Source organism: Cyanistes caeruleus, chromosome 4 (assembly GCF_971803275.1).
Source record: "Cyanistes caeruleus chromosome 4, bCyaCae1.hap1.1, whole genome shotgun sequence".
Lineage (NCBI taxonomy): Eukaryota > Metazoa > Chordata > Aves > Passeriformes > Paridae > Cyanistes > Cyanistes caeruleus.
The window spans coordinates 57,995,180-58,009,417 of record NC_141704.1 but is presented as its reverse complement, the minus strand read 5'-3'; the positions used below and the strand labels follow the sequence as shown (position 1 = coordinate 58,009,417).

At 45.4% G+C, this 14,238-nt stretch overlaps 1 protein-coding gene across 6 annotated transcripts in view; it reads right to left on the bottom strand.

Moving 5' to 3' along the window:
• The window catches only part of DENND2A (DENN domain containing 2A), a 64,858-nt gene that overhangs the window by 19,245 nt on the left and 31,375 nt on the right, over window positions 1-14,238 (bottom strand). For all 6 annotated transcript variants that reach the window (XM_086884933.1, XM_086884928.1, XM_086884931.1 and 3 more), the window contains 6 exons: window positions 12,431-13,642; window positions 11,287-11,414; window positions 7,961-8,082; window positions 5,394-5,591; window positions 3,413-3,506; window positions 2,098-2,148 (listed from right to left, as the gene is read on the bottom strand). In XM_086884933.1, coding sequence (XP_086741059.1) covers window positions 2,098-2,148; window positions 3,413-3,506; window positions 5,394-5,591; window positions 7,961-8,082; window positions 11,287-11,414; window positions 12,431-13,642 — 1,805 coding nt within the window. The remainder of the gene's footprint in view (window positions 1-2,097; window positions 2,149-3,412; window positions 3,507-5,393; window positions 5,592-7,960; window positions 8,083-11,286; window positions 11,415-12,430; window positions 13,643-14,238) is intronic.

Here is a 14,238-nt window from a genome sequence, read left to right as displayed (position 1 = left end):
CCCTTATCCCTGCTACAAAAGAAAGAAAGAATTAACTACAAGCAGAGACTACAGCATTCTCACAGCTTTGCTTTTTCGGAAGGTGGGTGGCAATGCAACTTTTTGACAGAAATAACAACCAGAGACACTATAGGAACTCAAATACATAAGATATCTGCTTGGGAGACAGAACTTCCTGAGAGATGGAATATACTTGTTGATCTTTTGTCTGGTAAAGCTGTGCCACTCACGGACTATTCCAGACAATGCAATTTAAAGCAATCTTGAGGTGCCTCTCAAACCAGAAAGTGTAACAAACCCTGGACAGGTAAAGCCCTGGAAAGATGGCTGGCTTAGACTCCTTTCTCTTGTCACCTACTATGTTAATTGCTCTAGGGCTGTAAAGCTTTCAGAAGTGGTTCCTGTTTCACCAGGGACTTGAAAAGGAGCAGTGTCACAGCAATGCTGAGTGCTTCTGAAAACCTTGCTCAAGATCTTCGCTGTTTATATTCTAAAGATACCAGAATTTTACTGCTGTCATCATGGCAGAGTTTGTCTTCCAAGATTTTTCCTTTCTGAAGGTCAGCACTTCCAGCCCTGACATACAGCCTTATGATTTACTGAGTCTCAGATCATGTACAGTGACTTGCAAGCAGAGGCAGCTGGCTGGTGTGATTGATATGTAACACAAAATGTACAAAGTCCCAAAGACAAAAGACTTGCTAAATTATCTCACTTTCCTATTTAAAAATAGGGACGTCAACAGTTCAACAAGGCATCAAACAAAATACAGGTGTAGTTAGAGCAAACAGCAAGTGGCAGAGCTCCTGTTCACACTTAGGCAGATTTGCATAGTCACTCAGACCCAGGTCTGGATCTGGATATTGTTCAGAGCCCAGGGCTGCTGGATTTGAGGTGACTTCATATGATCTCCATCATCCTCTCTCTAGGGAGTTCTGAGCTGCAGTTACAGAGAAACACAGGATGATGCACATGATTCACTATGGCAACCAGCAGCAGACGAGTTCAAGTCTTCCTGGCCACATCTACACATCAGCCTTTCTCAGCTGAATCTGAACATGGTCTGTATTTCACGGCACCACATTTCAGGAGGGTTGTGAATGGAATTTCTGCACCATCCTGGTAAAAACCCTCTCTCCTGCCTCCAGGCTAGTCTTAGAAAAGGTAGGCAGTGGCAGCAATTTTCAGCTTGATCTTGCTACCATACCAATACAGATAAAAGATTTCAATGCAGATGAAAGCAAGAGCATACAGTAGTTCTTGAGTGGGAAGCTCTGCTCACAAGAGGGAACTCATTCTGAGCTTTCACTTCTAAAAACCTGGAAGAAGGTGAGAACAAGCACTCCCACTCACAATGCAGTGTGGCTGACACACAGCCCAACTGCTGCTCATGCCTGTCCTTTCAGCTGGGAACTGAACTGACCTGCTATCCAGATTTGATGTGCATGTGAGTCAGGAAACTTTGGAATGTGAGGGAGTTTCCATCTTGCATTCTAACTCTGCCAGCACTTTGAATTTGCCACACAAATTCCCAAAAGACAGCAACATCCCCAGAATGTCCAGGGGTTAATTATCAGTACAAGGCTTCAGGAGAGTATTTTGGAGACCGGTACACTGCATAATTCTACAAGAGTGAAGAAAGAAATGCAGTGCTTTATCCCAACCTATACAGTGCAGGAGAGTTTAACCAGCAATAAATCACATAGAGCAAACTCTGTTTTCCTAGCTAGCCAGTCTGGCTGGTGGCTTTTCTCCCATAGTAAGCAGGTGGTGAGGTGTCTGGACATCCAGTGCCATGCAACACTGCTTCTACCAGTCTGGTCACACATTTCTGACTCTGCACTTAGAGAAATCTCACTGTATTTCCTCAGTGTCCAATACTCCTCCTGGGAAAGTCAGTCAACAAAGAGCTTTGATGGGAGCTGGAAGAGATGTTTGTTTTGGGCTCCCATAGCCCTTTGCCCATAGATTTTCTCCTGCAGTATTGAGATCTCTGTCTTCTATGCAGAAATAAGGTCCTTCTCCAAAGGCAAAACACAAAGGAGAGATCTTGTCCTAGGTGCTCAGAGCAGGGTTTATCAGGAGCCATTGCCTTACCTTTCAGCTTCTCTTCAGTGTCACTGTCTGATTCACTGTTTTCATCTGTAACTAGGAAAAAAAAAAAAGAAAGAAGATGAATTAAGGAAAGTCTGTTTACAGCTCTGCATTTCTTGTCACTGGCATGAGAAAGCTGGGCCTGGCAACTTCAGGGGGAAGCAGTTTAAGTCCCAAGGGCCTTGTTCTTTTCAAGGATGCACATGCCCACAGATATTCAGCTTACCAACCCAGGTATCTTCCCATTCATTCAGGGGAAAAAAAAATCCAAACAAACAACAAAACAAATTTTGCACAGAGTTGCATAAAGAATAAAATGCCAGAACGGTATTTTATCCAAGTCTGTATAAGCACAATGCCAAGGCAAAATACTCATTAATATGCAGTAGTTTGTGAGACATGGGATAAAATCAAGAAAAGAAGTAAAGAAACAAACAAAAAAAAAGTCAGGCTGAATCAGATTCAAGGTCTATATGGTCCAGTAATCTATTTCTCTGAATGATGCTTTAGGGAGGGATATAAAAAGTCTGGGATGCTTCCCCTAAAAGTTCATACAAACACACTCATCCACCCTGTGGCTGTCTGTGCTTTATGAAATAGAATAAACAGTAACAAATAATTGTGGGAAACAAATAGAGGTGGTTGCCTTTTGCTGGAAATTAAAGTGTTTTGGAAGAAAATCCTGTGTTGGAAAGACACAATCATTATTTTTACAGAGATGAGATGCTTAAAAATAATTGTTCTGAAGTGTCTGAATGCTTTGGGCAGACTGTTAATTGACAATGGGAGGCTGAAAGTCTCCATCCTGCTATGATGGAGATGGTCCTACAGTCAGTTGTAGAAACCCTGATTCCCAACTGAGGCTATTTGTTTATTGGGATGGTGAAAGAACCAGGGCTGTTCCAAAATCTCCTGTCTTCCATTGGACAGTTCACTGAAGCAACACATTCCCACAAAATATTTTGATCTCAACAAATCAGAGTTTTTGGACAGAACATTCCTCTCCACAGCTTCCAGCATGTTCCAGAAATAAACATCAAAAAGAGGGGACATGTTTGGTGTGACCTGTAAGGTTATCATGCAAAGCCATGGAATGAAAATGAAGCAAGAAAAACAGAAAACTTCCATTTTAACCAAAGTCTTTTGGGGCAGAGGAACAGCCCTTATCTTACCAAAAAAAAGAGTGGAAACCCCAACTGAACCTTAGTTCGGGCTGGAAGAAGTGCTAGAAAGTGTCACATAAACCACTAAGGCAGTCTAAAGTGCCAGGCAAGTCCTCAGAAAGTCTTAGATGCAGGATGATTTGAAGCTCCTTTACCTTTCCCTGAATTGCTCTCTGTAGACTGTGACAGTCTCTTGACACGTTTCTTTCCCCTCCGTGCCTCGTAAATGGCATTGATTTTCAACACAAGCTGCTCAGCAAACACACAAACAAACAAGGTTAATTTCTTCCCCAGGCAAGAAATCAAGTTAGAATTTCATGCAAAGCGCTCTTTATCCCAACCCTGGCCATACTGAAACTCTTCACTTGATGGTGCAGGATACACAAGTCCCAGGATCTGTGCTGGTACACTCTGGTACAGCAGGAGCCCAGGTAACAAACCCTGATGAAAGGCCACACCTTAATGCACTTCCACGCTGTGCAGCTGTATTAGCTTGATAGAGTCCATCTCTCCACACCATGATCCATGCTCCAGGGAGCACCAGAGGGTCCCTTGACAACCTGTCCTGGTCTGCAGGTTTGGAAGTAGAAAACTGGCTGGAGGATGACTGAATACATTGAGAAGGGTGGAGGCCAGTGATACTGAAGTATTTCACACCAGCGGTTTCCTTTGCAAATCCTGTAATCCCTGTGCTCCCAGCTGACCAAGAGGGAGGACATTTCAGTGTTGGGCAATGCTGGCCTTAGTGGCTCATTCAGTGCCCCTGGTCTCCCTGAGCATTCCTGAAGGGGAGGGGAATTGCAGCAGAGCCATGCCAGGCTTCCTGCTTGAGCAGACCTGCCTCCTCCTCAAGGTCTCAGGCAGGAGCAGCAGGATAGGGCCAGAGCATTCAGATTTATTCCATAAATAATTGGAATAAATTCGGATTCCAGATTTACTTCCACATGTCTTGCGAGCTCAAGGTAAGACAGGCCCAGCACCTACTTGGTCAGGCAACTCTGAATACAAATATTTAAGTGGGAGGCAGGATGCTGTGACGTGAAGTGCAGCCTTCACCCAGATGCCCAGCTCAAGCCTCAGGGAATGCAAACCTTAATTCTGAGCTGGCCCTGAAAGACTGCTGAGTGGCACACTGTGGGGTAAATAAATACTTGGAATCCTCTCTTCAACTGACATAAAAGTATGTGTGAATACTCTGACAGAGCTCAAGCCCATGCACAGATGTGAAGACATAGTGGGAAAGAAACCCTAAACATTTATAGTCTTTGGCTAATTCCTGAAAGGCCGAGGCACACAGAGAGCATTCAAAAATCAGATATACAAACATGAACACAGATCTGGCAACCAGGAAACAAAGAAGATACACAAACACATCCCTTTTTCCCCAAATGCAAACTGTGGGTTTGGAAAAAAAGTCACCACAGACCGTCCCTGGTAGCCTTTGCTTGTCCTGCAAAGACCGGGATAAGCAACTGTGTTTTTGAAACATTCAATAGATAGACTGCTGCCAAACCTCATTTGGACCAAATACACATCCTGACAGATCTGAAAGAAAATAAAATTTAAGCCCAGTAATGCTGTATCCAAGTAAGAAATAGGAAATGTTGCTGCACAAAATACTCATAACTGCAGACAAGTCCTTTCTGTCACTTAATTGTCATTATGTTCATTGCTCTCCTACAATCACACCTTCCCTTAAATTATAAACAGCCAGTGCACCAATCAGAGTGAGCAAAGAACAACAGATTTCTGGGGGGAAACAAACACACAACACACAGACAATTTCTGACTGTCCCATCCAGGAAGCACAGAAAGAAGTATGATGGGATACATCTTTTGCAAAATATGAACTGCTTTCTTCCCCTCCGACATACTTCTACCCCAAAAATTACAATGCTTTTTTTTTTTTTTTTTCCTTACTATGAAATCTCAGATGGAAAAATAACTCCTTTGAAAAGTGCAGACATGTTTGTGTGTCTTCTCCTTCAGGCAGAAAGGGAACTAAACACAAGTCAAGTCAACAGCCAGGACAGCAGCTGTCTTGCAGGGGTGCCACACACTGGAAACTAAAGAAAACCTGGTCTCATACTCACATTCCTGCCTGGAAGAAGCCAAACAGAAAAGACAAAGATTTACCTTGGGAATCTTCCTTCTCCTCTTGCCATTCTGAGAGTCTCCCAAGGAGAAGAAGGTGTCATCTGGACTGCTGGGGGTCGAGGGAGGGCTGATTCTGGATGGTGACCCAGTCCCATCACGGCTCAGTTTCCGTATGTCTGGCAGTTTGAAACTCCGCCGCTCTGAGTTTTGCCGGAAAAACATGGGTTTGGAAAGCAGCTGGAAATGAAGGAGAAGGAATGAATGACCACAGTACCTCATGTATTTTTACTCTGTCATATCAGTAAATCCAGGGGGGCAGCCACAGCACTCAGTTGTCAAAACAGCCTGAGAGAGCCCACGGATTTCAGCATGTGTAAGAAACCCATGGAGCTGCCAGGCTACAACTCGACCAGCAATTTAGTGTCCCGTTTTCATTCCAGAACAGAAGGCAAGCTCAGGGGCTGGCCAAGAAGACCTTGCTCCAGGGTGCAAAAAAATCTCCCAGGATTTGGGTAATCCAGAGGCTGGGATTGTGAACAGGACAAGACCAACCAACCACAAGCATTTGGGATAAAGAGCAGCTAGCCAGGAGGAACAGAGAAGCAGTGAGAGGAGGCAAAAAGCACTGTCAGCATGGCTGCCTTTGATAGGAGCCAGAATCAGATATTTCAAAGGGTACAAGAGATGCTGCTAGACAATTATGGAAACTGCTTTCCTCCTAAACTCATTAGCAAGTTTGGTGGGAGTACAACAGAAGATGTTTTAGTAGCAGAATAAAGTTCCTAAAGTCTCTGACCCAAAATAACATCAGAGAAGTAGAAAGCTCAGCTCCAGATAAAGAGGGGCAAACTACTTCTCACCAGAAAGATGCTCAATAAGAACATTTTTAATCTTCTCCTACAGAATTTCCCAGTAGTTATGACAAGGTAAATTGCACCTTTTGTGGGAACAGTATCTGCACTGCCAGAGGACGTATCTGGCATGAAGAAGTGTGGGGGAGAGCTATCCAGCCTAGTTCTGAATAATTCACAGCAGCACCGTGACTGTAGCTGAGGCAGCACCACCATCTGCCTCCATCAGCAGATATACTCAGCAGTTATTAATTAGACCAATTAATCCATTCAGGTTAGCTCAGGTGTCTCTGGATTCGGCAGAGGATGCTCAGGTCACAAAAACGTTTGCCACCTATAGAGAAGCCATGAAAAAAGGAGGGCCTAAGGAGTCTTTGCACTGAAGAATCTCATTCTGCAGCAGGGATATGAGCTAGTACTTAGATAGTAGTCCTGAGAGTCTGTCCAGACCCATTCCCCATCACTGCAGCCCAGTCAGGCTCTCCAGCAGGATGAAGGCTGCAGGTGCAAACCCATTAGCTGCCAAGAGACCCGCAGCAGCATTTTTGCACTTTTCTGACCGATGCAGACCCCAGCTTTTAGATGGCAAAGCACTGTAGAGTAACATAATTTCTGCTGTTCAGCTCTCCTGCTGGAAACAGTATCTCTGGGGAAAGGCATTCCCCTGCAGCACCGAAGCCCCTTTTCCATAGCGCACACAGTGGGAAATCTGGGTGCAGGGGTGATGCAAATCTCTCTGAGGGAGATCAACCTCATCCCAACACTCAAATACATGGCCCCTTGCTGTTTTAGACCTATCCAGCAACAAGGAGAATGGATTGAGAACTACAGAACAATTTTTACTTTCAAGAGCTGAATTATCCAAAGACACCTTAGTTGCTGATTAAGCTGGTTGGAAAAGAGCAGCATGTTAAGGAATACTGCACATAAAACTTCTGAAAATGTTGGATGAAGGCTCTAATAATAGTTGTTACTTGGAAAGCATGAGAAAACCCTTTGGTCAGGAAAGCTGTGTTTAGATCCCTGCTATCCACTCCAAACCCATTTATTGCTAAGATGACTTTGGCTGTCATGCTGTCCCTGCTATCCCAGGCTTGGATTATTTAAACAGGCAACATGAATCAACCAAAGAAGCTTGGGAGGCTGAGAGAGCAGGGCTGGCCTTGGTAAACCCTGAACTCTGCGCAAGAGGAGCCAACCAAAGTTTTACCTCTTCTTTTGGCTCCATGGACAAGGAGGAAAAATGCAGCAAGCTGTGAGCTGGGCTGTGGTGAGGATGCCTTTCTAGCACTAGCTCTCCAGTCAGGGGACCAGCACTGTGTTACCTGCAAATTGTCTCATGGAAAGAGCAAAAGAGGCTCCTGAGGGGGGTGGGAGGGTGCTGCAGGGGCACCTGGGCACCAGCATGGGCAGACTGCACTGCCACAGACACTGAGACAAGGCTACCGCAGGCCTTGATTATCCAAATACTTCCATGCCCTCTTTGAGAGGAGGAAGGTCTTCCCACACCACCAGGGAAGGCAATCCTGAAGTGAAAAAAAAGTGAAAGCAAACAAACAATTTAAAGGGAATGCTGTATTGTTTTCACCTCACTGAAGGGCAGTAAATCCCCTCGTATCACACTGTATTCTGTGGCAAAAGACATAAAGGAAAAATCCCTAACATGATGAAGGTGTCCACTTTTTCCACAAAAGAACCTAGACTTTACCCAAAAACTTCCTGGAGCAGAAGAGGTGGCCACTTGAATAAAAGTACCTTTGTGGGGGTCCCTGGTACAGAGGAGGTGGGGGATGCTGGGAAGGTCAGGACACATTTCTTCCCCAAACAGCGGCTGTTGGTCTCAATGTCTTCATAAGGGTTTTCCTTTGATGGTGGATCTGCAGCAAAAAACCAAAAGCAAAAGATTTAAGTGCAGAATATTTCTGAGGTTTGCCATTAAAATCTGTTTAGGGATCTGGCAGTCTTCTCCCACCTCCCACACCAGACCTGTTCTCAAGCATTCCTGCAATGGCTGCATCCTTTCCATGGCCCTAGAGGTCCAGCTGCTTGCTGGACAGTGTCCAAACCCTGACACAGACAAATGCAGCCATAGAAACATATCACAGATACTACAGATGGGAAAGACCCTGCGAGCCCTCAAGTTCATTCTCCTGTGTCCAGAAGAGCTGTGATGTTCTCATGCACAAGTTCATAACTATATTTCCTAATTTCCAGTCCTCTGCTTGGAGGTGCTCAATGAAACTGTGAGCTGAGGCCTAGCATGAAGGTCTTCTCTCTATTTAAAGCCTCACATTTAGGGGTATGATATCTGGTCATTACTTACTTGGGGCTGAAGTGATGCCCTGCTCTTGGGCTGACTGCAGGAAGATTGAATCCATGCTCTGAGCATGGATGTCTAGCATGGAATCCAGGATTTGAAACACGTCTACCAATCATGGAGACCTCAGTCTCACACACTGTACTTTAGAAAGAGGGAAGGATTAAGCCACTCAAAGTCAGGATGCTCTTGCCCTGGAGAAGGATGGGGGGGAGGTTACGTGAGACACAATGCACACCTCTGAAGTAGATGTGGGTTCCTTTCTTCCCAGTAATTCTGGAGATGAGGCACACGCTAATTTGAGCTTTAAACACCCAAAATCATATGTAATGAACTTCTTATATCCCTCTCTTCAGCACTACTAGGGAATGTGAGTGTGTTCAAAAAGAGCACAACTCTGACAAAGCAGGTTGTGACATCTCCATCCAAGCTTCTAAGAAACCACTGACAAAGGCTTAGCCCAAGCATCTGCACAGGCAAATGACATGTTATGAGCCTTGTCTCTTCACTGCCCTCATTTCATGCCAGATCCCTGTGGACAGCTGGGACTTGAAGCAACTGCCTTTCTCTTACTGTCACATAATGCTTGGCTGAGAACAAAGACTGGAAGTCAGTGGTGCTGCAGGACTCTGTAATGGCTCTGGGATCTGTTTAACCAGTGCACTCCCACCTACCTGCCCAGCTGGGGAAGGAGTGCAGCTGAACTCTTCAGACAAGGGCAGAAACCCAAGCCTTTCCCAGCCCTGTCCTCTCCAGTAGCTGGTGACACCCAGTGCTCCAGCAGGGAATCCAAATTCACCATGAGAAGGCAAGTGGATGTGACACAGCAAAGCAAGGCTGCACTAACACTTGGTCAACAAGCATTCTGCTGTCCCTGAAACTGGCTCCACTTTCAAATTTCAACAGCCTCCTCAGTACTGAAAATATACTTCAGCTGTATGCAACTGGAAGATTGGAGAGAAAAAAAGAACCAGCTTGGATTCTGTTGCCTGTCCCATCCTCAAACTGCTAAACAAGTCAAATTAGCTTCAGTCTAAAAGAAAGAATACCATTTCCCTCTTTTTCACAAATAAACCTTGTCATCCATGGGCTAGCTTCCAATATTCCAGGAAAGCAATAATGTACAGGGGAAAAAAGGGTGCATGAAGGAAATCAGTGTGACTTGCTGGGAGCTGGAACCATTATCCCACCAGCAGCTGAACCCCCACCAAGTCACACATATGAGTGTGTGTATGTGTGTGTTTGCACGTCCTGATGAGCACACGTGATTGTCCGTGGGCCAGCAGCAGTGTCCTGTGGCTGAAATCTTGGTTCCCCCTCCACTGGTGAGGTTTTCACATGTTGTTTGTTTTGTGGATTAAACTTGTCTGTGGTCTTGTGAAAAAAAACCAAAAACTGCAGCTTTTTATTTTGAGTTATCCCTGTCCACCTCTTTTTCCAAGCTTCCATGGTAACACCACCAGGATTACAGGAACCAATTAAAGATCACTGACTCCAGGCAAAGCCTTAACATGCAGCAAGAAAACAAAAAAACAAACATGCTCTATTAGCTGACAATTACCTATAACTTTGTTTTCTTCTAATCATTGCAACTAAAAGCTGGAGGGGAGAGGAACTGATATTTGAGTTCCCTGCACACTTGGGACATGGGGGTGTGCTTGTGTTTGACTAGATGGATTTGCCTTCACAGCCACTCTGTAATGCTATCCATGTTATTCCAGCTGACAAGGTGACCCTTACTCAGTGGTTTCTGAGACCTCCCATCATGCCCCAATACAAAAACCCCACAGCAGCTGCTTAGACACTCCCTGTTCCTTTGGCCCCTCAAGTAAGGAGAAGGAAAAAAAGCAAACACAAGGCCCTTAGCTGCACAAATGAGGCCGACAGCTTCAAAAATGTCAGAGAGGATGGATTAGAACTGCCTTGTCTGCCATCAGTCCCAAAGGAACATGATTCCTTTAAGAGTCCCTTCTCTTCAAGTATGATCAGATTTTATTTGTATCAAAATAATAATGCCTGGCCTGCTCCTGAGAAAGTGCAGCTCCTCCTATGCTGAACAACATAGGCACCTTTGTAGGATTACAGCAGTATGGCAAGAGCTGATGCAGCTATTCCCTTCCTAATCTGCTGACCTTAGCCAAGAGATTCATACAGCACCAGCCTAGAGCTACTAAAACTCATCAAGGCTTTTTCAAGGGGGCACTTCTATTCTATGTTCCATCAAAGGCCACCTAACTCACAATATTAAAAAACACGATATGAGTGGAGAGAGTTACAGGAAATAATCTTCAAAATGGCACTGATCTGACACTGGAGTTAGAGAGCTAAGTAAAACACAATTTCAAAGATTGTGGGACCCAGTTTCTTAATTGCAATGGTACCTGAAGCCATACACAATCCTATTCCTGAGCCGTGGGACTGACTTCAAGGCTATGTTTTCAGGCTGTTCGCATTATCTCGGCAGTGACAAAATCACCACAATGGACAGATCAGAGCTGTGAGAATTAATCCACAGGACAAAGCGAAGGCAGAGGAGATTTGCCAGCAAAAAAATAAAAGCTGCTTCCCATATGCCTTAGGTTTATCTTTTGAAGCTGATGAGCTTTGAAGTACCCCATCCGTTTTTCTTATTACTTGCCAATAATATGCGCAAAACGCGTCCTGGTTTACATTTGGATAATAAACACTCTTTATTCAGCACCTCTGCTGAATGCCTGCTACTCAGGACTGGCAGCAAGCTCCCTTCCCTGTGCTGAGCTCCTACCCAGGATGTCTTCATAGACGTTCTCCTCAGATAAAGTGCGTGTGAGGGCCAGCTTGGTCTGCGCGTACCAATCCACGCGGCCGTGCTCGGATGACGACTGCAGCAAGTCTTCAAACTCATACGATTTCCTGCACCATGGAGTGGGGGGAGGAGGAGCAGAGAGGACAGTGATGCAGTTAACCAGCATTTATAACCAAATTACAGCTAATTCACTTCTCCAACCGGCAACGCAGCTGGCAAAATAAATTACTTGAGAACATTTCACTGCCTCATCCCATATAAAGCATGAAAAAGCAATACTGAGATTGGCTGTTTTTATCAGCCCCGCAAATAAAGGCATTTGGGGGTGCCACAGATAATCTGGGTTGTCATGGCAATAGCACACTGAAGATGCAAGTGTTAAATGGCACATCCTGGAACACTGCACAGAACCTTAGGACATGAGAGGTCCCATTTACAGCACAGATCCCACCCGTGAAAAGAGTAAGAGGGCCCCAAAATCTGCTCCGAGCAGCACAGAAAAACAAAATTTGCTTGCAGAATGGTAGGAAGGGTAAAACTATGCCCTCCAAGAGCAAACCTAGCAAGTTTTTATTTCCTTTCTGCAACAGAGCCAGGAATTTTTAAGCAACAATTTATCCAGAGGGCACTAGAAAAGCTGTGTATTTTATGTCCCCCACCCCAAAAATGTGTGACAATCGTGTGGGAGAAGATATAAGGCAAACAAGCAAGCATACCAGAAGAATATATGCACATGAGATTCACTGAGGTTTACTATGGACAGTGAAAATGCTGCAGTAGAGACTAAAGATTATCATTCCAAACACTGTTCCAGACCAGCTGTGGTCATTTTGTAATTAAGCGGAGTTTCTGCTAAGAAAACCAAAACAAAACCCCAAATCCCTCAATTTTGGGCTTGAAGGTTAAACCATGTAATACAGTGACCTTAAATCTGCCATAACTTATCCCTCCAGTTACCCTGTGGAGTAGTGCTGGCCACTCATACATTCTCAGAGAGATGACTGAGTGCTGATTATGCTGGAGATTCTGAGCAAAAAGGGAGGATTTGTTCCTCTCAGAGAAAGATGATTAGGTGGGACTCCAACATGAAGACCAACAGCTTCACGAAACACAGCCCCAATACCTGTGGTCAGCGTTGTTCTTGTGCTTCCCGCTCCAGAGCCTCCTGCTGACAGCTGATGGAGGAGGAGAGGAGGGCAGAGGAGGGGGAGGAATGGATGGCAGAGGGGGCAAGTTTCTTTTATTCCTAGCTGCTGGCACCCAGTCCTCTTCCCCCTCATGTTTGAAAGTCCGCCGGGGCTTGGGCAGTGGGTTGATGAAGGGCTTCTTCTCTGGCACCCCCGGCTCTGTGTACACATTCTCCACTGTGCAGTGCTTGGATTTCACATGAGAAGTTCTTATCTCCTCGAGAGTCCCAAAAATTGGCTCACTGATTTCAGAGTCCATGCCAAGAAGCCTTTTGTTGAGCTCAGCCCCACATACGCCCTCGTAGCCCTCAGGAGAGGTGTGCCCTTGTGCCGCCTTCTCCTGCAAGCACTGTGGGGAATAGTAAGTACCCGGCAACTGTGGCTGCAGCTCTGCTGAGCCATCTTTCATAGCCTGCTCTAGCTTCTTGACCTGACTAAGCACTGAAAGATTCTCCTTCTGGACCTCCCACTTCCCACCTTTCACCTCTTTGCATTTTCCAGGGCTGAACTCCATTTCCTCATCCTTCTGCGTTTCCCCTTTTCGCTCTGCTGCTTGCCCTGTGCCTTTCTGAGTTCCCGCTTTCCGCTCATTCTCTTTGCCTGCCCCTTTGCACTCCAGTTCCCAGCTCATAAGTCTCTTGGTCTCCGTTTTCCGAGTCACCAGTGCTTCCCCTCTCATCTTCTCAGTTCCACAAGGCACCTTGTGCTCCTCTTTAACTCCTGGCTCCTCCTCTCTGCGAGGAGCAGACTGTGTTTCCTTTTTCCCTTCCCATTCTGAAATTTTGTCCTTGATGCTGAAGGACTTATTCCTCAAGCCAATTTTTCCAGGTGACCGTATATTCTGAGTGCCTCCTATCTGTCTCCTGATGATTTTATTGTTTTCTTTGACATTCAGATCCACAGACGGGTCACTGATGATCATTTTAGGACTAAGCATGTTCTGCTGAAAGCAGTCGAGCCTTGGATCCAGCATCAAGTTCTCCAAGGCTCCCAGTGGGTTCTTCACCACAGAAGAAACTGGTTCAGCTCCAGGTGTTAAACCTAGGGCAACAGAGGAACCTTCAGAACATTTCTCACTCAACAATCCACACAAAGGTTTTTCTAATTCCTTCACAGCTGCTGTATTGTTTTTATCTGCAAGCTTGATCCTGCATATCAAAGACAAAAAGGAAAGAAACATTCACTGCCATTGCTCATCTTCGGTTTAGTTCATCAGCCCCTCAAACTTTAGCCATAAAGCTGATGACAGATGATGCTCAAACCAAGCACTTGACATGGGCTTAGAGGGGAGGATGCTCAGGGAAAGGTCCTTCTAGCTAGAACATACTGCCCTTCTCTCCTTAAAACCAAGATGAGGTTTGAAATGGAACCTTTCTCTGTGGAAGAAGTAGGCTGCAGGTGAGAGAGGTATTTTTTGTACATCAGACATGCTGACACCAACGAAAGCCTCTCCAATGTGCGTGTACGGGTGTGCAGAAGTGCAGCAGAGCTTTGGACATCATCAGGCATTAAGCAAACAAATGCAAAATGGACCACTTGCAAACAACAGCAGAAGTACTGCTGTTTCACAGAGGAGAAAGCACATGGTGCAGCTGGTGAGAGGATCTCTCAGTCCATCCTAATGTTCCCCAAATGCATACTGATGCCCGAAGACTGCACTTTTATTACTCTGCTTCTATGGGCTCTAGCACCCCAGTCCACATGTGCAGCCAGGCACACTCCCACAGCACCCAGAAACCAGACC